The 21,454-nt window shown below is 28.5% G+C and overlaps 8 protein-coding genes across 8 annotated transcripts; 4 read left to right on the forward strand and 4 right to left on the reverse strand. All coding sequences in view use genetic code 12, as the record gives it.

The window, feature by feature from the left end:
• Positions 1-9: 9 nt before the first annotated feature.
• Positions 10-990, reverse strand: MRPL40 (mitochondrial 54S ribosomal protein YmL40; the record flags this gene model as incomplete). Its single annotated transcript, XM_051757993.1, has 1 exon — positions 10-990. One exon carries the CDS (start codon positions 988-990, stop codon positions 10-12), a length of 981 nt encoding a protein of 326 aa, XP_051613595.1.
• A 227-nt stretch (positions 991-1,217) lies between these two features.
• Positions 1,218-1,866, reverse strand: KGF55_003224 (centrin; the record flags this gene model as incomplete). Its single annotated transcript, XM_051757994.1, has 2 exons — positions 1,218-1,255; positions 1,314-1,866. 2 exons carry the CDS (start codon positions 1,864-1,866, stop codon positions 1,218-1,220), a joined length of 591 nt encoding a protein of 196 aa, XP_051613596.1.
• Positions 1,867-2,046: 180 nt separating this feature from the next.
• Positions 2,047-4,470, forward strand: NIP100 (Nip100p; the record flags this gene model as incomplete). Its single annotated transcript, XM_051757995.1, has 1 exon — positions 2,047-4,470. One exon carries the CDS (start codon positions 2,047-2,049, stop codon positions 4,468-4,470), a length of 2,424 nt encoding a protein of 807 aa, XP_051613597.1.
• A 149-nt stretch (positions 4,471-4,619) lies between these two features.
• SPT14 (phosphatidylinositol N-acetylglucosaminyltransferase) lies at positions 4,620-5,728 on the reverse strand (the record flags this gene model as incomplete). Its single annotated transcript, XM_051757996.1, has 2 exons — positions 4,620-4,629; positions 4,683-5,728. 2 exons carry the CDS (start codon positions 5,726-5,728, stop codon positions 4,620-4,622), a joined length of 1,056 nt encoding a protein of 351 aa, XP_051613598.1.
• A 357-nt stretch (positions 5,729-6,085) lies between these two features.
• AGC1 (amino acid transporter) lies at positions 6,086-8,293 on the reverse strand (the record flags this gene model as incomplete). Its single annotated transcript, XM_051757998.1, has 1 exon — positions 6,086-8,293. The coding sequence occupies one exon, from the start codon at positions 8,291-8,293 to the stop codon at positions 6,086-6,088; it is 2,208 nt and encodes a 735-aa protein (XP_051613599.1).
• Positions 8,294-14,793: 6,500 nt separating this feature from the next.
• Positions 14,794-15,912, forward strand: KGF55_003228 (uncharacterized protein; the record flags this gene model as incomplete). The annotated part of the gene is made up of 1 exon (XM_051757999.1): positions 14,794-15,912. One exon carries the CDS (start codon positions 14,794-14,796, stop codon positions 15,910-15,912), a length of 1,119 nt encoding a protein of 372 aa, XP_051613600.1.
• A 2,763-nt stretch (positions 15,913-18,675) lies between these two features.
• Positions 18,676-20,691, forward strand: KGF55_003229 (uncharacterized protein; the record flags this gene model as incomplete). Its single annotated transcript, XM_051758000.1, has 1 exon — positions 18,676-20,691. One exon carries the CDS (start codon positions 18,676-18,678, stop codon positions 20,689-20,691), a length of 2,016 nt encoding a protein of 671 aa, XP_051613601.1.
• Positions 20,692-21,044: 353 nt separating this feature from the next.
• Positions 21,045-21,410, forward strand: COX19 (Cox19p; the record flags this gene model as incomplete). Its single annotated transcript, XM_051758001.1, has 2 exons — positions 21,045-21,063; positions 21,127-21,410. The coding sequence occupies 2 exons, from the start codon at positions 21,045-21,047 to the stop codon at positions 21,408-21,410; spliced, it is 303 nt and encodes a 100-aa protein (XP_051613602.1).
• Positions 21,411-21,454: the final 44 nt, after the last annotated feature.

The following is a 21,454-nucleotide window of genomic DNA, read 5'->3' on the forward strand; positions in this document are numbered from 1 at the left end:
AATTCATCTCTAGTTCGTTATATTTTGGCTTTTTTCCTCTTTAGCTGTTTCTTCAATTAAGTTCAAGGTTTTTTGATAATCGGGTATTTTGACATTAGATAAAATTTCTAAATGATGACGCAACTCGGGACTTTCAATCTTATTCATATGATCAGCCATCTTAGAACCAATAAATTCTTTAACTTCATTAGATAATGGATATAATTTTTTCTTCGGACTTTCAGCTTGTTTGGCTAGCCAAATTTTTTGTTCAATTGTTAAAGGCATTTCTGGTCCATTTAATTTTGCAACCTGTAAACCATCCAATGTTCTCTTTTTGAATTTACTATATGGATTACGTAATTGATTTACTAACTGCTTCGGTATTGATGATTTTCCAATGGTATTGAATTCAAAAGTTCTTTCAAGTACAACATTTTCAGGAGTTGACAAGACCCCATCGTTGATCTTTGGTGGGTTTGGCCATGGTAACTCGTATTGATCATGGTATTTGATAAATCTTCTTGGTATATGTTTCTTATATCTGTCATCATAATATGAATCTTTCATTTGAATTCCTTCTGCAACGATATACGATATTTTCCCTGTTTCCTCATCTTTCTGTTTTCCCACTACTCTTACTTTACTTCTTGGTATATAATCAGGAAAATCAAAGACATGTGACGTATGACCTTCTGGCCAGAATGGTTTTGGTAATAACTTTTTAGTCGATATATTACTCAATGAAACAGAATCAAATTCAGGACTATAAGTCAAGACTTCAACAATTTTACCCTTATGAGGTCCCTCTGTCACATATGCTAAATCCCCTTCTGTGATACCTGCTTCAAATCTTGTTTTCTGTTGTGATTTTGGTAATCTTTGTGGGAAAAATCCTTTGAATGTTGGTAATGCCGTTATTTCTTGTTGTTTTATCCAATGTTGTTTCAAATGGTTTGGTAATTTGTTAATATCTCGTTTAAAACGAGAACGAGATACAACCCAAGACATGATATGTTGGTTGAGAAATGTGACTTGGTATTGGATTAGGTGTGTTAGCTAAAATTTTTCAAACACAATTTGAAAAACAAGTGGCTACCAATCTGATTTTGGATAACACTGATTTAGAGGAACAAGAGTTGAATTAAAAATTTCATGTTTAAAAGTTACATTCAATCAATATAGTACAATCCTAGGTTATATATGTTATAAGTGGGTCTTGGTCATCAAGCTTGCAATTATTCGGTGCAAATTCTGATAAACTCTTCTTCATTTACTAAAATAACTTTGTTAGTATTTGTTTCATAGACATCTTCAACACGAAATTTACATACTTTCTCCATCCTCATCCAAATCAAATTCATCAATCATTGCCTGCAAATCTTCATCACTCAAGTTTTCACCAACATCTTTTGAAATTTTTCTTAAATTTCTAACGCTTATTTTACCAGTTCCATCAACGTCAAAAAGTTTGAAAGCACGACGGATTTCATCTAATGGGTCCCTTTTCACTATCATTTCTCCTACTGTTTTATAAAAATTGTCATACGTTATCAAATTTGTATCATCGGTATCATATTCATGTATTATATCCAAAACTTCACGTTTAGTCAATTCAAATCCCAAAGCTCTAAAAGCAACTTTAGTTTCATGATAATCCAAACAACCGTCACCATTCATATCAAACAATTGAAATGCTTCCCTGATTTCTTCTTTTTGATCCTCTAGTAATTCTAGTTTTAAGTTTATATTATTGTTGTTATTATTATTATTATTATTATTACTTGGTGAATTTGAATATCCCCTTTTGGGCGGGCTTATACCATTGCTTATACTTGTATTTGATGTTGTTCCTAATGAGGTCTTCCTCTCCCCTCGATTGAACATTGTTGGTTGATGAATGATTAAATAAATGAAGTTGTATGAAACAAAAAGATTTTGTGGATTTATTTTTTCTAATAATTTAACGCGTATCTGGTATGTTAGAATTTGAACTAGAAGTTCCACCATTCAATAAATAAACAATTTTGATATTTCAAGAACTCACAGCAACCACTCCAGTAGTAGATGGATCATAATGTGGGAGATTTGGTGAAAGTCAAGGATGAAGTTGGTACGATCAGGTTTATAGGATCCACAAAGTTTGCACCAGGCAAATGGTATGGCATTGAATTGAATCATCCAAATGGGAAGAATGATGGTTCTATTCAAGGAGTTAAGTATTTTGAATGCTCAAAAGAAGGTTTGTATGGAGTGTTTGTGAGGGAAAGTATGATTTCGGTTGCAAATGAAAATTGGCAGATGAAACTTGAGAACTTGATTAAAGAAAACAAGCAATACAAGGATAAGTTTACTAAGCTTAACGATGCCCTTGAAATGAAAATTAAAGAATTTCATGAGACGGAGTCTCGTTTGGATATGTCTAGAATTGACAATGAATACCTTCAAAATACTAAATTGTCATTAGAGCGAAAAGTGGAGGAGTTGAGTGCAAAGTATCAGTCGTTACAAGAAGAATTTGCAGTTGTAAAAGAGGAGTTGGACATAAGTCATGAGTTAGAACGCGAATTAAAAAACTTAGATGTGGGTGAATTTACGGCAAATGAGATCAAGGAGGTTCTTGAAAAAGACAAAGTAAATGAAGAATCGATACGGAAATTGAAACTAGAAATTATTTTGAAATCTGAGAAAATTGATTCACTTGAATCAAACTTAACAAGTTACAATTCCACTCTCGAGAGTCTGGCTGAGAAAGATCGAACGATAAATGATTTGAGAGAAAGAATAGAATCATATTCAGAGCTTGAAAAAATTACAGATCGATTGTCAATGGAGAATGAAGAATTGGTGAAAACTGTCAAAAAACTACAAAAAAACATAGACGAGTTAACAGAATTACACGAATTGAATGCAAAGATTGAGGCAGATTCGAGATCTAATGAGATGGACTTGATGCAGGAGTTGAGTGCCCTAAGAAATTCGTTCGATGAAAATCAAATTAAAACTTTGAATTTGGAAAGACAGCTAGCGGAATCACGGAAACGTAAAGATGATTCAGACAACACTATCAAAGTCGATCAACTTAAAATGCAATTGAAAAATTCAGAAATTGAAAATTCAAACCTTGAGATTGAGTTGAGTTTATTGAAAAAGAAATTAGACTTACAAATTTTAAGAACCGACAGTAAGAATTTGAGTCTTTTGGATAAAGATTACGTTGATCTTGTGTTTGACTTGAAATTTCAACTCTTATTTGTGAGCACAATCGTTGACAAAATTCCATCATCATATTCACTGGGTTACAATACCATCAAAAGTGTAATTGAAATGATTATCAAACTTCTAGAATACAATTACAACAATGTGAACGTTGAATTCGTGAAAACCATAGCTATGGAATTTAGAAGCCACATTGTACCTTTGACTGAGACGTTATTGATTAAAACTTCACAATGTGATCAAATGTTTGAGGCGTTACTTGAAGAGAGCAATAGTGCTATTAAAAAATTAGCCGATAACGACAAGCAGTTAAACTTAAAGCTGTTTTACTTGTTGAAGCAGATACAGTCATTAATTGACGTTGTGCTAGATTATGCTGGAACCGCTCCAGAATTACCATCTTTGCATAGAGTGTTAAGTGAATTGAATGTTAAATTAAAAACTGAGCAAAACTTTATTGCTGTTTTCCCTTATGACAAATATCTCAATCTATTTGAATTTCAACGATTGAGGATTAGCAATGCGAATGATCAAGAATTGAAGACAAAGCTTAACTCGATTGAAAATTCTTTCGAGAATTTTGAAATACAAACGCAGGAATCACCAAATGCACTAAAATCATTGTATGATATTGAGATCCTACCTGAATCTTCGGATTTGAATTCACATGAACCATTGCTTTTAGAGAAGGATAAAGAAATAGCAGATTTGAACCTCAACATAGCTATTTTACAACAGAATATGAAATTATTCACAAAACAAACTAAGACCAAAATTCATGAGTTGGAAACCCAACTAGCGAAATCAATGGAAGAATCAAAAATTCAGTTGGACACTATCAATAATTTGACAACAGATAATCAGCACCTAAAGCGTGAGTTAAATTCAATAGAAGATCAATTTTTATTTCAAAATAAGAACTTTGATTCAATAGAAGCGCAAAAGGAATACAATGAAAAAATGAGAAAGTTCGAAAAACTAATGGATTTAAAGAGGAAAGTTACCACTAACTACGTTGAAGATTTGTCTGGACTTGATCCTATCGATACGTCCAAGACATGGAATTATGTTTCACCATTACAAGTGTTGGGCAAAGACATTAGAAAAATTGTAGAATTCACAACATCAGTAAAGGTCAACCCTACCAATGATTGGGCCCATAAAAAAGTCACACCAAGATATATCAATGCATGTATTGAAGAACAATTTGAAATTTATAAATCTAAGAAATCAAATCTAGTTTCCTGCTACTCTTCTTCAGCCTCCACTTAGTTGCTAAATCAATGTGTTCCCTGGGGTACAACCATTCCAAAACCAAAAATATGAAAATATCAATTATTACAACCAAAACGTATAATTTACCAGCAATCACTCCGCAACAATAATATTTACTTAATCTGTCTAACAAAGGTTCATTCAAATCATCCAAATCTAACGAATCATAAACGGTTTCAGTTCTTTTAGCTATATTTTGCCAACTATACATTTTAGCAATTTTTTCATGATATTGAGTAGTATCTATTTCACCTGTAGTTAATTTATTTATAGCTAATAAAGTAGTTTCAATTAATGAATTTTCTTCTGGTTCTGCAAAACTTGTCATATTAGAAGGTAAAACTTCAGGAATACCTCCAACTTTTGTAGTTACTACATATAATCCACATGAAGCTGCTTCAACAATAACAGTTCCAAATGCTTCAGTTAATGAAGGATGTAAATAAATATCTCCTTTAACCATAACATCTCTAACTTCTTCATGTTTTATTGCACCTATTAGTTGAACTCTTTCTTGTAAAAAATATTTTTCTCTCATTTGTTCTAAATCTAAAAATTTTGGTCCATCACCTGCTATGATAAATTTTACTTTTGAATTAGCTAAACAAATTTTGGGGATTATAGCATTTAATAAATCTGCTCCTTTATTTGGAAATAATCTTGTTATAACAACAATTGTAATTTCATCATTTTTTTTAACTTTATTATAATCTGGTTGAAAATCTTTCAGTATAACAGCATTTGGAATAACACTTACTTTCCATGGTTCAAGACTTGCTCTTAATACAGTATTTTCTTTACATGTATGACTTACACATATTACATGTCCAACATCACTTATTGCAAATTTTAAAACTTTGTTTCCCCAAATTGATCCAAAATCAGCAAATCCAAATAATGAATGATCGGTAAAAACAGTTTTTAAACCCATTGTTCTACCGTGTAATATAGCTTCATGACCAAGAGTACTTAATGATCCATGACCATGTATAATATCAATTTGTTCACGTATAAAAATATTTCTTAATATAGAAAAAGCTGAAAAAACAGTTGGAAAACTTGATGATCTATATAATACCCAAAATGGTACATAATAAATTTTCAAACCATTTGTTAAATATCTTATACCATTTCTTTCATTATAATTATGAGTTATTATTATAACTGAATGACCTAAATCAATTAATTTTTGTGAAAGATGATATACATGAAATTCTACTCCTCCAGGTTGTGGATAAAAAAAATCCGTCACCATTGCTATATTATAACCCATGATTGATTTAATTGATACATTTTTGTAGTTTTAGGTTTTGAAGTCAACTCTATCAAATTGAAAAGAAAATCTGGATCTAATATTTTGTTTGAAATTTGTGCAAACAAAAATTAGAATCTCGCTCTTTTAATTATTGACATTTACAACTACTATAATTATACATAACTTGTTATATAACATTCATTACTTTATTCTTTAAAATCTATACAAACTGTATTGTAATTTACTTTTATAATAAAAATCTATAAAACTATTTGTATCAAAATTCAAAATATTCAAATTGTCTCTTCATTTCTTTTCATCACCAATAAGTCCATCCATCAATTTTCATTATACTATTTACTTCTTTTGGATATAATTTAAATAACTTTGATAATTAAAATTACCAAATTTATAATCTATATCTAATAATAATTTAATTGAATCTTGAGATTTATATATATAAGAAGCAGGTAATTTAATTAATTTATTTTGATCTTGAATTGTTGATGTTGTTGATGTTGAATTAGGGTTAATTTCTGATTTATTTAAATGAATTAATCTATCTTCATTTTCTTGAGATTTATAAACTTGATCATTTGTTAAATTATAAACTCCTGGATAACCACTTATTGCTTTAAAATTAGATTCTTTTGTTATTGGTTGATGTAATGGGAATAAATTTTGTAATACTTCATATGAAGCTAATGTAAAACCAAATTGTGGTGATGATCTAAATACTCTTGCTAATGAACCTTTAAAAAATGCTGTAAAACCTTCAGTTTTGAAAATTGCTAAACCACAATCTAATATACCTTTATATTTTATATCATTCTTTTTACCAGCAACTTGTAATCTTGTTTTTATTACATCTGCTGGAGTTGTGAAAAATGCTGCTGGTGCACCTGCTAATGCACCTGCTACTAATAATTGCCAAGTTGATAATTTATGCTTTTTTGTTACATCATTTGGATCAAATCCAAACATATATTTTTTTAAATTTGCATAAGTTGGGAAATATATTGCAGAAAATGGTACATCTCTTAAAAGACATGCCGTAGCACCTTTATATAAACCTTTTATACCTAAATGTTTTACAATTTGTGAAGCAGTTAAATGTTTTATTGGTATTTCACCAGATTTTGATAAATTTTTAGTATTACCTTGCATTTGTAATCTAATTTTAACAATTTCTAAAGGATTCGTGAAAATAACTTGACATGCTCCTGCTGACATACCTGCTAAAATTTCCCATTTCATTGTAATTTTACCATCTTCTTCTGTACCAATTTTACGTACTAAATCATTAACTGTTAATTTAATAGCTTTTTCTGGTGCTACACCAACTAATTGAGCTCCTAAACCTGAATATAAACCTTTAAAACCTTCAGCTCTTAAAATTTTTTTAAAACAATCTATTGAATTATCATATAATGCTTTATGTTTTTGAGCTTGCATTCTTGTTTTAACTAAATCTATTGGATAAACAGCTGTTGCACCAATACATCCAGCAATTGAACCTAAAAAGAATGAATATAATGAATCATAAATTGGCCATAAAGAAAAATTATCACTTGGTTGAGAAGTTGAATAAGAACTTTGAGGATGTTCAAATATTGGTCCTATAGAACTTAAATTATTATTAAAATTTGGATTTAAAAATGAAACCATTTGTTTTCTTGATATATTATCACCAGATTTTTGATTAATTAAATAAAATAATAAATCTAATTCTAATGTACTTACTGATTTAAAATTTGCAGATCTTAATAAAGGATCATTTAAATGATTATATAAATCTTGTTTATTTATAATAATATCATCTTTTTCTTTATTTGTTGGTGGAGTATTTACTATAACTTCATTAATTAAATCAACTTTACTTAAAGTATCATATATAAATAATACATTTGATAATGAATAAGAACTTTTATTATCAAAAAATCCAGTTACATTATGTAAATTACTTTTTAATTTATTTGATAATTTATGATTTAAATTTGATGTTAATAAATTAATTAATTGTTCACTGTTTACTGTCTTACTTTTATTTGCTGCAACATCAAAACTTCCAATTAGTTTAGTTACTGGTAAATAACTTATTAAAGTAACAAAATCATTAAATTCAATAAAACCTTGAGGTTCAAAAAATTTTGGGAAATAAATCCAATTTAATTTTATTAATTTTTGTTGATATTTTGGATCTATTGATGTATTTAATTTATTTAAAATATCAACACATTGACTATAACTTATTTTTGAATTTATAGTATTTGAATTTGATAAAAATTTATATAATAATTTATATTCACCATCAGTTGAAGTTAAAGTATTTATAAAATTTAACCAATTTGATTCATTTACGAAACCCTTTTTTTCAGTATCTGCTATTAAATATAATAGTGAAAAAGTTGATTTTGGTATATCAGTTTGAAAAGGTGATAAAATATTTATAAAATCAGGTAATGTTAATATTTTTTCTTGATTTAAACCAATAGTTGCAAAATCATTAAAAATTTCTATAGCTTTAATTTGTTTACTCTCTGAAGTAGGTGAAGTTAATGACATTGTGTAGTTGTATTTGTATATCTATACTATGTTCAGTTTTTTGTTATATATCTCTATGTATTAAATTGTATTAAGATGCAAAAAAAAATATGTTGTAAAAGTTTTTGATATGAATTGAAAAATTGAAGTGAACTGTATCTAATGAGTCTGTATATGTTTGGAAAACAAGTGTTGTTACTTGTTGTGCTTTATAAATTCTATTTGAAACTAATAATTCATCTAAAAGATACTGCTTTGATTAAATAGATATAAAAATTTTTTGTTTATTCTTTTTTTTTTTAATTCGTTGAAAAATTTATTTTTTATTTTTAAAACTTTAATTCGTTTATAAATTTTATTTATTTAAATGGTGATGGTTTAGTAGTAGTGAATGTCGTACTAATATTATTATTTTTACTCTCTCACTTCCATTCGTACTAAAGTTACTAAATTTTACTACGGTCTTGTGACAAAATCTAACAAAACTTCCGCCCTGGAGTTTTAATAATAATCACTGGATCAATGGAATAGATCATATAGTCAAGACGTGTTATTTTGATGTCCTTAATAAGACAGACTACGAATAAACTATATCGAACTGTACATTTAGGTTTGATCAAAGAGGTCTTTCATTGCTTTGCATAAAGTTATGGGTTGTATGGAACTAAACTATCAAGTACTATTGTCTCCAATTCTCAATTCTTGATCTATTCTTTTGGATAAAAATCTCTTCTGAAGAAACAATTATGTCGCAATATTTTTCTTTTTGACCGTGATTCTTGAAAATCTGGAGTAAAGAAATGACATAGGCGAAAAAAGAAATAACTGAAGAACAGAAATATGATTTTACAATCAATTTTATTTTTTAATTGTAAATAGATATAGAATTTGTCAAACGAAGTGACATTAGTATTTGGTGCAACTTAGACCCTGTTTTCAGTAAAAACCATCTCATAAACAACATTTTTACAATTCAACTGAAGCCAGTTTTCAGAATAGAATATTCAATGATAATCTCGATTAATTTAAAACTCCGGTATTAGGTTTATCAGACGCGTATGAGATGTGATACAAAGTATCCTTACTGGTTTTCATATCAGTTCATGTGAAGTTAATGAATAAGTTATTAGATTTTGGGACCAAATTGTTACATTTAATTGTTTTGAAATATTATTGAGCGATTAAATAAAAAAAATATATTAATAACCGAAGTTACTGTATTATATTGTTGCATACTATTGAAGGTTATATAATATAATTATAAACAAATATTATGGATAGTCTTGACTTTGAGTTTAAGCGGTTATTACTTGTTTATTCGACTCCTCAACAGCCTACTTCGCTATTGGTCGTCGCCAATCGGCTCTGAGATCACTCTTTTTATTTATACAATCTTCATATGATTGAATCATTAGGCTAAATAAAAAAAGAAATCAATTAAACTTTCAATGATTCAATAAGTTTTTTTTTATTGCAAATACGACATTTTAGAATATTGATTCAAAATATTTTTTTTGCAACCAATTTTCTAACTCTTATCCATTGATCCGCACCCCTCCCCCACATTAAAATTTTATAATAATCATCTTCAACGAAGTTTATTGGTTCTCGTAAAAAGTTATTCCATCTAATGTCCAGAATTAATGATCTGTCTCGAGGTCCAAATCTTTGAGAACTTAAGTTCATCAGATAAGTCAAAACTTTAATTATAATACTTATCAATTGTGGTAACATTAATCAAAGTCAGTTTTTTTCTCGGACAATTTAGGACTTATCTTTTTTGTTTTACTCCACTTTTCGAAAAGTCTCAATTATTCCGAAACGGAACAAATTGTTTATGAAATTTTTGGTCCTGCTACCAGTCGTTGAATTTTAATAATCTGAAACTTAACCATTATGGATAATTTTTGCAACCAGTTTTTATTTTCATAATCGATACTTTTTTAAAACCAAAAATTCAATTTGCGAAGCATGACAAAAATAAAAAACTCATTTTGTAGAGGTAGGATCTTCCGCTAAAATAATATCTATATTATACTTTACTTGTAATATGAAGTTCAATTAGTTGTTCTAAAAGTCCTATCTCTAAAAATATACACACATTTTTATCTAGATACTTATTTTGCTTCAAAAGCTTGTCATTGTGAGTCTCATAATATAATTTTAAATACATAAGGATTGTCAATATATCGCAACGTTGATGTATTTGTTTCCATTCGTATATTTTGATCATTGAAAAGTCGAGGCTCTCGAATTATATAACTTTTATTTAAATTCACTACTGCTTTGTTAAGTTTTTGACTTGAATAAATACTACCATTTTTACCATAACAAGTTAATATTAAAGGAGTCGACCACTTATATTCTAATTGATGTTACCTCTAAAATAAAGTTAATGTGTGCAATATTCAAAATCTAGACGAAATTAAAATATAACTCCTTCAATATTGTATTTCAATCACTCGATCGATTAATAGAAGTTGAAATTTTATTCAAAATCTTTATTGATTATCAATTCTTATCAATTCGAAGTAAGTAAATTCTCTAAACTTCCAAATACAAGTTGAGAATTCATCATGTTAATGATCAAATCATACTTTGTCCATGTTTGATTGAGATTACCCCCAATTTTTTGCAACCACTTTTAATTTGTTCTTCAAATTTTTGCAACCACTTTTTAATTTAATCCTCGACTTTTTGCAACCACATTTAATTTGATTCTCAACTTTTTGCAACCAACTTTAATTTTATCTTCAATTTTTTAGCAACCATTTTTAATTTGATTCCAAGAATTTGGCAACCATTTTCAACTTGGTCCTATAATTTTGGCAACCACTTTTAATTTGCTATTCAACTTTTTAGGAACCACTTTTGATTATGATCCTCAACTTTTTTAACTTGATCTTCAGCCTCATATATATTCATACTATTTTCCAATATGAATTTATGAAAACTCATCTCACACCCAAGCTTGCATCAATTATTTAATAAATACATTTCAGGAGTTGGAACAAAATTCCGAATATGGATAGCAAATCAGTTGTTTAAATGAAACATTTTAGTAGTTGAAACAAAACTCCAAATATGGATGAGAAATTAGTTGTTTAATGAAACATTTTAGTATTTGAAATAAAACTCCAAGAATGGATGACTAATACTAGGTAAAACAAACAAGCTTTTAATAAAATGACGGATTGTTTTGAAAATACTGGATGAAGTTGAAATCATACAAATGATGATATGTTTACATTCCCTCTTAATTTTTATTTGATTTTTATTGGATGACTTAAAGGAAAACTTGTAATTGTGAACTTAGAAACAAATTGAGTCAAGCGAATCAAGCTATCCAAAGGGTTGAAAATATTGGATGAATTACAGTCATAAAAGCAATGATATGTTTACATCTTTCTGCAACCTTTTATAACAAATTGAATTTTATTTGAAGTCTTGGGAAGGAAATTTTAAAATTATGGACTTGGAATGAAGATTGAGTAAACTATGCTAATTAGAAGCGTTGTATCGCCAAGAATAAAATAAAGATTGTCTCACGTAGGTCTAGATTATATCAAGACTCTGGTTATGAATCAAACAAACCTGATCGTCAGTTTAATAAGAATCAAAAAATTTTTTGAATTCTATAAAATTTGAAGAAATTGCTTAAAACCCCCATTTTGACTAATTCAAAATTTTGAAAACCCATAATTTCAAAAATCAGCAGTTCCGTGGAAACATAGACGCTTTTTGGATTTCTTACTCCTTACTTACTTACTATTTAATTAATAAATTATTGTGATATTTACTGAGTTCAGACCAGTATTGGCTCATTCAGCAAATGCCGATAATAACAAAAACAATTAAACTAAACAATCAGAACAAACAATTCAAATAAACAATTGTGAACTAACAGTCACTCATTAAATCGTAACCACTTGTGTTTTTGTTTTCTTAGTTTGAAAGAGTTAGAGTAAATTTTAAAACGCCTCATTTTTATTTTTCAATATCTTTCCCCCTTCATCGAATCGGATGATTTAAAATCCAGGGGGATTTCAATCAAAGTGGAAATTTATAAAAAAGAAAGAAAAAGAAAAAGCCATGTTTTGTATGTATTCAGTTAAGTAAATTTACTATAGGGTAATCTATAAACGCATTCAATTTATCTCCTGTATTGCTCATGCAGAAAGAAATGAACTTCCTATTGATTTTCAATATTAAATTTTCTCCTATGTATGAATTTGATTTACATTTTTAATGGTTGATACCATTTCGCATCAATTATTTATTATGTCTAATTAACATTTATCCGTTTCCATTGGATATATAAGCGCCTTGTCATAATTGTGCAACTTCTAACGAAAATTAGCGCAAAAGTTGAAGAGAGGATGAGGAAAACTTTTAATTTGTACTATTTGTAAATCATTTTTTGAAAACGCAAGGATGAAAGAGCTAGAACTATTCTAAAATGGTTGTTAACCACTGTTCCAATTCCACACTTTTAATATGATGGTAAAAACGTTGCCAAGTTCTTTTAGATTTGAATCTTACTGGAACAATTATATTTTTAGATCGTTTTTAGTCAGTATATGAGTATTGAATTATATTTCGATATTTTTTAAAATTTACAATGTAACTTTATCAATACTTGATATAATTGACACAATTGTTATTTGAATTTAGGACTTTGTGCGTTTTACCGGTTTTTCAATTATTAAGTATTGATTGAAATACCTCAAATAATTCAATGAGGTTATCAATAACTTTCATAAAGCATGTAATTGTAGAAAAAGAAATTAAAAGCAACAGAAAATAAAAATTGACGAAGGAAATGATATAGGAGACTTATTGTTGAATTTGAAGAATAGATTTTTTAAATTCTCGTGGTGAAGGTTAGAAGGTTACAAAACCCAAAATTCTAATTTTTAGTACCTTACGTATCAGAACTAAATGAAACGCACCGTAGGAAATAGAATCAAATCAACTTATTATCAATCTTATGCTCCGAGATAGGATTTCTATTTAATACTCAGCAAACACAATTTGATTTGCATTTACATTACAAAAAGAAACTAATTATGTCTAGCATAATTAACTCATAAAAGTGTATCCGAAAGTTGCATTTCAGTATATGTATAATTTATTAAATTATAACGTTTTCTATCCTTATTAGTCAAATTAATTGAATGCATATTTAATTTGATTTCCATTTTAGTTCAATAATTATAGGTATGAAATTTTGACAAATAAAAAGAAACTCAACACATCAACACTACACCTAGAAACGTTGACTAAACTTTCAAGGAGTTTTATGTTTGCAACATGTGGATGCAATCACTAATTCTAGTTCTTGATGGCATTTTCATCTGTCCTGAAACGTGCTGAATCATACAAAATGACATTCATAGTTTAATCAACAAATAAAATATGCCTTTAATATAGAAAAAATTACAAAAATCCAAAATGTACTATCTCAATTTGCTCATACTCTTTGATATCAATAATTTTGCGCTAAGTAACCTTACTCGCTGATAAAGTTTTGCGATAAAGCTTCAATCTGCCTCAAATTTCATAAAGTATTGGTTGTTTTAAGTGGCTTTTTGCAATTTTTTTAGACGGTTTCAAAAGCGTGTGCGGAACAATTTTTACTGACTTGATAACCTTGATAAGTTTTATTTATAATTTATTTTTTTTTAAGTTTACAAGCACTTTAAATAACAGAAATGATACATATACATTACTACAAAGGTTAAGATGGAATTATATTATGCAGTATAACTATTGTGGTGGAGACAAATGAAAGATGATAATGTGTTTGATTCAGAAGGTAACAAGGTGAAACGTGTGGATATTTCAAATTCGGCATTTCAACGTATTTTCGAACAATTGATGGATTGACGAAGTTAATTGATTTAATGACCGTTGAATCACAAAAGTAATAATATGAAGACCAATATGATAGTTATTGATAAGGTGTTAGGATTTGGAATTTTCAGCTGAAATTTTTCATTGTTAATTACTTGCATAAGCAATACATCAAATGATTTTCATAAATTCCCAAAAATTTGAATGTGGAAGGAAGGTTAAATTTTTGATTTTTTGTGAGAATTTCAAATATCCACTGCTTAATTAAGTTGAAAACGTAACTGATATTATGGCTTAAAGAAGAAGGACAGTTTTGTAATTGCGTTATGTTCCCTGAAACATGATGAACAGTGTGGAAAATATCACCAAATTTTAAAGAAAGTTAATTCAAAATAAGATCCCATTGTTAATATCCGTCAAAGGATCAAGGATTTACAATTGAATTTAAGTATGTAAAAGGTACATGTGTTGAAAGAAAACGATTTTCATGTAATTAATTTAAACTTTGTTAAGAATTTTAAAATAATATTCGAAAATCATTTGCAAATCAAAAATTATAAATATAGCCAAATAATTCTAGGATTTTTCAAAAAAAATTTCAAATAACCAATAAACTCACTAATACAACTTTAACTGAATCAATTAAACTTCAATTCAATTATAAAATGAAATTTTTTACAATCGCTGTTGCTGCATTCGTTGCTTGTACAGAAGCTGCTGCAATTTATACTCCAGTTGGTAATTCAGTTCAAGTGAAAGTTAAAAAAGATGCTGAACCAATTACTTCTTTCAAAGGTCCATCTACTAATGCTGTTTTATTTGAAAGAGGATTTCCAAATATTACAATTCCAATTGAACAATTAAATAAAGCTATTGCAGATTTATTAAGTGGTAATATTATTGGATCAGCTGTTGATTTTGCTGAATTACTTGCTACATTAGGTATTGATGCTGTTCAAGCTGCTGAATTTGGATTACATGAAGGTGAAACTCTTTTGGGATTTGTTGCTCAACTTGGTTCAATCATTACTCATGAAGCTTCAGCTCTTCAATCAGCAACTAAAAGAGATAAAGTTGATATTTCAACTAGAGATTTCCCAAACATTACTATCCCAATTGAATTATTAAATAAAGCTATTTCAGACTTATTAAACTATAACATTGTTGGATCTGCTATTGATTTTGGTCAATTACTTGCTACATTAGGTATTGATGCTGCTGAAGCTGCTGCATTTGGACTTCAAGAAGGTGGAACCCTTTTAGGATACGTTGCTCAACTTGGTTCAATTATTACTCATGAAGCTTCACTTTTACAATTAAGAAAAAGAGATTCATTCCCAGACATTAATATTCCTGTTGAATTATTAAATCAAGCTATTTCAGAATTATTAAATGGAAGTTTTGGAAGTTCAGTTATTGATTTTGGAAAATTACTTGCTACTCTTGGTATTGATGCTGTCCAAGCTGCTGAATTTGGATTACATGAAGGTGAAACTCTTTTACAATACGTTGGACAACTCGGTCAAATTATTGCTTCAGTATCTGGTATTTTGAAAAGAGATTCATTTCCTGATGTCAATATTCCTGTTGCTCAATTAAATCAAGCCATTGCAGATTTATTAAACGGAGATTTTGGTACTTCAGTTATTGATTTTGCAAAATTACTTGCTACCTTAGGTATTGACGCTGCTCAAGCTGCTGCATTTGGACTTCAAGAAGGTGGAACCCTTTTAGGATACGTTGGACAAATTGCAAGAATCATCGCTTCATTGGTTGGTGCTTAAGAATCTTGTTTGATGTTTGAAAGGATTGTTTTTTGAAAAGACTCCTTTATTTTTTCTTTTTTCGTCGATTTAATTTCGAAGCTAACGTTGCCTTCACAATTTTATAAAATTTTGTTTTAAAAAAAATATATGTAATATATTGATTTCTAACTATTACTGTACTTACTAGTTGTTTGGAGTTAGTGTAAATATCCACAATTGTGTTAACTTTTTCCTTATTGTTTTCGAATGAATTTGTACAATTATTGCTATGAATTTCTATACAGTCTTTGTGACTATAATAGAGTAAAATCAAAAATTCATGGGAACTTTCGGTACTATTACATTCACATGGAACTAGATTCTACCGATTACTTTTTCGAACATTTTTTACTTTCATTGGTTTAGCAATCGTGTTATTTGGACTGATGATATCTCATTATGATTTGAATATGACTACGTATTTCAATAATATTTTGCTGCTTTTCACCTTTGGTCTCCGCTAACTTTTTAAAAAAATAAAAATCAATACTTGCCTGGAAATTGAAAAACCATCAAATTTGTTGCAAAATAAATTCAATTCTACCCCTTAATTCTACAATAATCATTGAGTATGTGAGTACGGATGTTAAATTCGAGTTAAAGTTGATGTTTTTGTACTACCGATGAAATTATCAACTAAAAAAGTTAAGTTATATAATTAACAAACGTTTATGATGTCAACTTTTTCTCAACGTATACAACTCGTAATTAAAGTTATGAGCTTCTTAAAAGTGAAACATAAATGATGTCAAAATCAATAACAAGTACAGGGTGTATATTGTTTGTTATTAGTATTACATTGACTAATTAAATGTCCACAATTTTGAGACTCAATTAAATGAAATCAAGGAGTTTAGTTGAAATTTTTATTCATATTTTTAACGGGGAAATCCGTCAGGGCTTACTTATTATACTAATAACCCATACAGTTGTTATTGTGGTTTTTTCTGTACTAATTGTGTTTATATAATTTAGCTTGCTTTGTCTTTGTATCTTAATTTATAATTGCAAAATGAATTCTATTGTCTTAACTTTATGTTCCGTGGCGTAATTACATCTCAATTACCAGAGTCCAGGGATAAATAAATTGGCTAACTCTTAGATCCTCTCAGTCTACATAATTCGTCTACATTAACCTCCTCAATTGAAAAAACCAAAGAAAAGCGTAGATCTCTTACCTGTTTACGGAGTTCATAATTCGATAATAGATTCATGGGCAGATTGCCAAACACGAAAGTTTTTTTAACTTCTTACTAACCAATGAAGTTCATAATAATCCTTGCAACAAACTTATTAATAGGGTTTTGTTACCAAAGCCTAGCAATCACAAATGTAAACCACAATGTTCAAGGGATTCAATTAGAACAAAGAATATCCAATTAAATTAATTTACGTGGATTTGACTCTTCGATTTAACGTTCAATTAATAACAGAACAATCAAACGGTGGTAAATAATTATTAAACTTGAATCTAACTCAATTTTTTTACTAACTGTTCATTGTTATTGTGCCAATAGTCACAATGTCACACAGCAAGTTTTATAGAAGTCTAAGAGACCCCATCTTTCATTATTGTAGCTTAAACTCTTTACCTTTTTAATTTGCTATCTCCATTGTAAAATGTGGATATATTGGAGAGAGCCTAGTACGTTTCTTGACCTCAGTATTTACCAACTAAAGAATTTGATCTATAGACTATATTGAATCATCCATTGTACACTCAAAATTTGTTGTTTTCTTTACTGTTTTATTCCCATGATTTACAAGATAATATTATTTTTTATGTAATAGAACAAATAAATCCGCTCATGCGTTTTTTTTTTCGTTCTTTTCTCGTACAGAACAGTACAGTACCATAGTAGTAAAAATTAAATAAAAAAGAAAAGATCTACGCGTTTAAAGATCTACCATAATAATTTCATCTAATTAATTTGGTATTGTTCAATTGTTGTTCAATTGTTCTTCACATATTTGTTTATTAATTGTTCAAATTTAGCTAAAAATCAACTGTGTAATTATGGTGTTTAATAATGTAAGATTCTAGAAGCAATTCGTATAATACAAGATTGATTAAAAAGATTAATTTTAATTTCAAAAATATAAAGGACAATCAAAAATATAACCAATTAAAAACCACAATATTATATACACATGATTTGAAGCACATGCTGAAGCTCCTGCTAGCTACATTATTTGCTGACTGCTAACACGGGCTAGTTCAAAATACGTTCAGATTTGCAATTGTGATTCATTAGTTTTGGTTTCAATAAACTTTTGTGCTCAAAATATGCTATAATAGAATAAAATGAAGCAAATTTGTTTACAGAAGGTTTAAAACAATCTTGAATTACATATGCAATTAGAGTTAAATTCAATCAATTAATTCATAAGAAGATTTTACCAATTAATATAATACAATTGTATTCAAAAATTAATTTATTAATAGTTATTTGACTTTGGTGGTAGATCTAATTATGAAAATCATTGTTTTGTTTGTTTTATACTATAACCATATTACCATAACAACGAAAACGTGGAAAACTTTGTATGTGCACACCTTGACTCCCCAATAACGAAAGAGCCATAAGTTAGCAGATGATCTTTGTGGCTCTGAAAGGGATTTAAATTGTCAAATGAAAGTCTCCTTCCAGTCAGCCTATTATAAATAGATCCTGATATCACCAAGTTTTTGAGTTCATGAATTGTATTTCAAAATAATATCAACTAAACCAAGAATCAAAAATGAAATTTTCAACCATTGCAACTTTTACTTCTTTTGCTTTAGTTACACAAGCTTCCATTGTACCAGTTTATGACTACCAACAAGAAAATGGAGTATTAACAGGTCAATCATATAACGACTTATTAAACATTTTGGGCATTGACTCAACATCAGCTAATGAATTAGGTTTATTCGAAGGTGAAAAGATTTCCACCGTTGTTGAGAAATTAAATGATCTTGCAAACGCTCATGAATCAAACAATGACAAGAGAGATTTAGGTGCTATTCTTGAACTTATTAAAATTAAAAAAGAATTAATTTTAGAAGCTATCAGTGCCTTATTAACTGGTAAAATCATTGCTGATAAATCTGGATACTTAAATCTTTTAGATATTTTACAAATCAACAAAACTGAAGCTATTGAATTAGGATTAACTGAAGGTAAAGGTACTTTTGACTTAGTTAAACAATTGGGAGATATTTTACAAACTGAAATCAGTTTAGGATTTTCATATGGTAAAAGAGACTTGGGTGCTGTTCTTGAACTCATCAAAATCAAAAAGGAATTAATTTTAGAAGCTATTAGTGCTTTATTAACTGGTAAAATCACTGCTGATAAATCTGGTTACTTAAATCTTTTAGATATTTTACAAATCAACAAAACTGAAGCTATTGAATTAGGATTAACTGAAGGTAAAGGTACTTTTGACTTAGTTAAACAATTAGGTGACATTTTACAAACTGAAATCAGTTTAGGATTTTCATACGGTAAAAGAGACTTAGGTGCTGTTCTTGAACTCATTAAAATCAAAAAAGAATTAATTTTAGAAGCTATCAGTGCTTTATTAACTGGTAAAATTACAGCTGACAAATCTGGATACTTAAATCTTTTAGATATTTTACAAATTAACAAAACTGAAGCTATTGAATTAGGATTAACTGAAGGTAAAGGTACTTTTGACTTAGTTAAACAATTAGGTGACATTTTACAAACTGAAATCAGTTTAGGATTTTCATACGGTAAAAGAGACTTAGGTGCTGTTCTTGAACTCATTAAAATCAAAAAAGAATTAATTTTAGAAGCTATCAGTGCTTTATTAACTGGTAAAATTACAGCTGACAAATCTGGATACTTAAATCTTTTAGATATTTTACAAATTAACAAAACTGAAGCTATTGAATTAGGATTAACTGAAGGTAAAGGTACTTTTGACTTAGTTAAACAATTAGGAGATATTTTACAAACTGAAATTAGCTTAGGATTTTCATACAGCAAAAGAGACTTAGGTGCTATTCTTGAACTCATTAAAATCAAAAAGGAATTAATTTTAGAAGCTATCAGTGCATTGTTAACTGGTAAAATTACTGCTGACAAATCTGGATACTTAAATCTTTTAGACATTTTACAAATCAACAAAACTGAAGCTATTGAATTAGGATTAACTGAAGGTAAAGGTACTTTTGACTTAGTCAAACAATTAGGTGATATCTTACAAACTGAAATTAGTTTAGGATTTTCATACAGCAAAAGAGACTTAGGTGCTATTCTTGAACTCATTAAAATCAAAAAAGAATTAATTTTAGAAGCTATTAGTGCATTATTAACTGGTAAAATTACTGCTGACAAATCTGGATACTTAAACCTTTTAGATATATTACAAATTAATAAAACTGAAGCTATTGAATTAGGATTAACTGAAGGTAAAGGTACATTCGATTTAGTTAAACAATTAGGAGATATTTTACAAACTGAAATCAGCTTAGGATTTTCATATGGTAAAGATAAAAGAGACTTAGGTGCTATTCTTGAACTTATCAAAATCAAGAAAGAATTAATTTTAGAAGCTATTAGTGCATTATTAACTGGTAAAATTACAGCTGATAAATCAGGATACTTGAACCTTTTAGATATTTTACAAATCAACAAAACTGAAGCTATTGAATTAGGATTAACTGAAGGTGAAGGTACTTTCGATTTGGTCAAACAATTAGGCGATATCTTAAAAACTGAAATTAGTTTAGGATTTTCATTCTAGATTTTCGTAACTATCTTTGAGAGATTGTTACAAATTTGTTTTTAACTTGGAGAGTTATAACTCGTTGCTTGTCTTTCTTATTTTTAGTAACTCATGAATACATATAATTTTTAACTCGTTTTATATCTAATAATCTTAAATATCTATCTAATCAGCTGTATACTATCAGAAATTTATTACACTAGTTGGAGGTTTATTTCTATCTTTACAATTGAGTGTTTGACTTTGTATTTTTACTTTTTGAATAGACTGAAAAGTGACACAAAAATGGGATTTATATTTGACTGTTAAAAAAAGTGGTACGAAAAATGTAAGAAATATAAGATCACACTAAAAGTTTTGTAAAATCATTAATGGCTAGTGGAGCACCAGGTATGTTGACTTACTAATTCTAATCTGGAATCTTGATGTAGCAACTAACTCAGAATTTAATAGGAGGAAATTTTAGGACTTGGACACCAACACCACCAGAAAGAGGTTCATTTCCATTAGATCATGATGGAGAATGTAAAGAACAAATGTTAAAATATCTAAAATGTATGAAATTTACTGAAAATAAAAATGCTCCAAATTGTAGAATATTAGCTAAAGATTATTTGAAATGTAGGATGGATAATCAATTAATGGAAAAAAGTGAATGGGATACTTTAGGTTTAGTTAATTTACCTGGTGATAAAGAAACTAAAATAAAGACAACAGATCAGAAGGTAAATGAATAGAGAGAGTAGAACTTGAAAAGAGTAGTACTTGAAATGACTGAAAG

Source organism: Candida pseudojiufengensis (genome assembly GCF_024610245.1).
Source record: "Candida pseudojiufengensis strain CBS 10847 chromosome Unknown scaffold1, whole genome shotgun sequence".
NCBI classification, from domain to species: Eukaryota; Fungi; Ascomycota; class Pichiomycetes; order Serinales; family Debaryomycetaceae; genus Lodderomyces; species Lodderomyces pseudojiufengensis.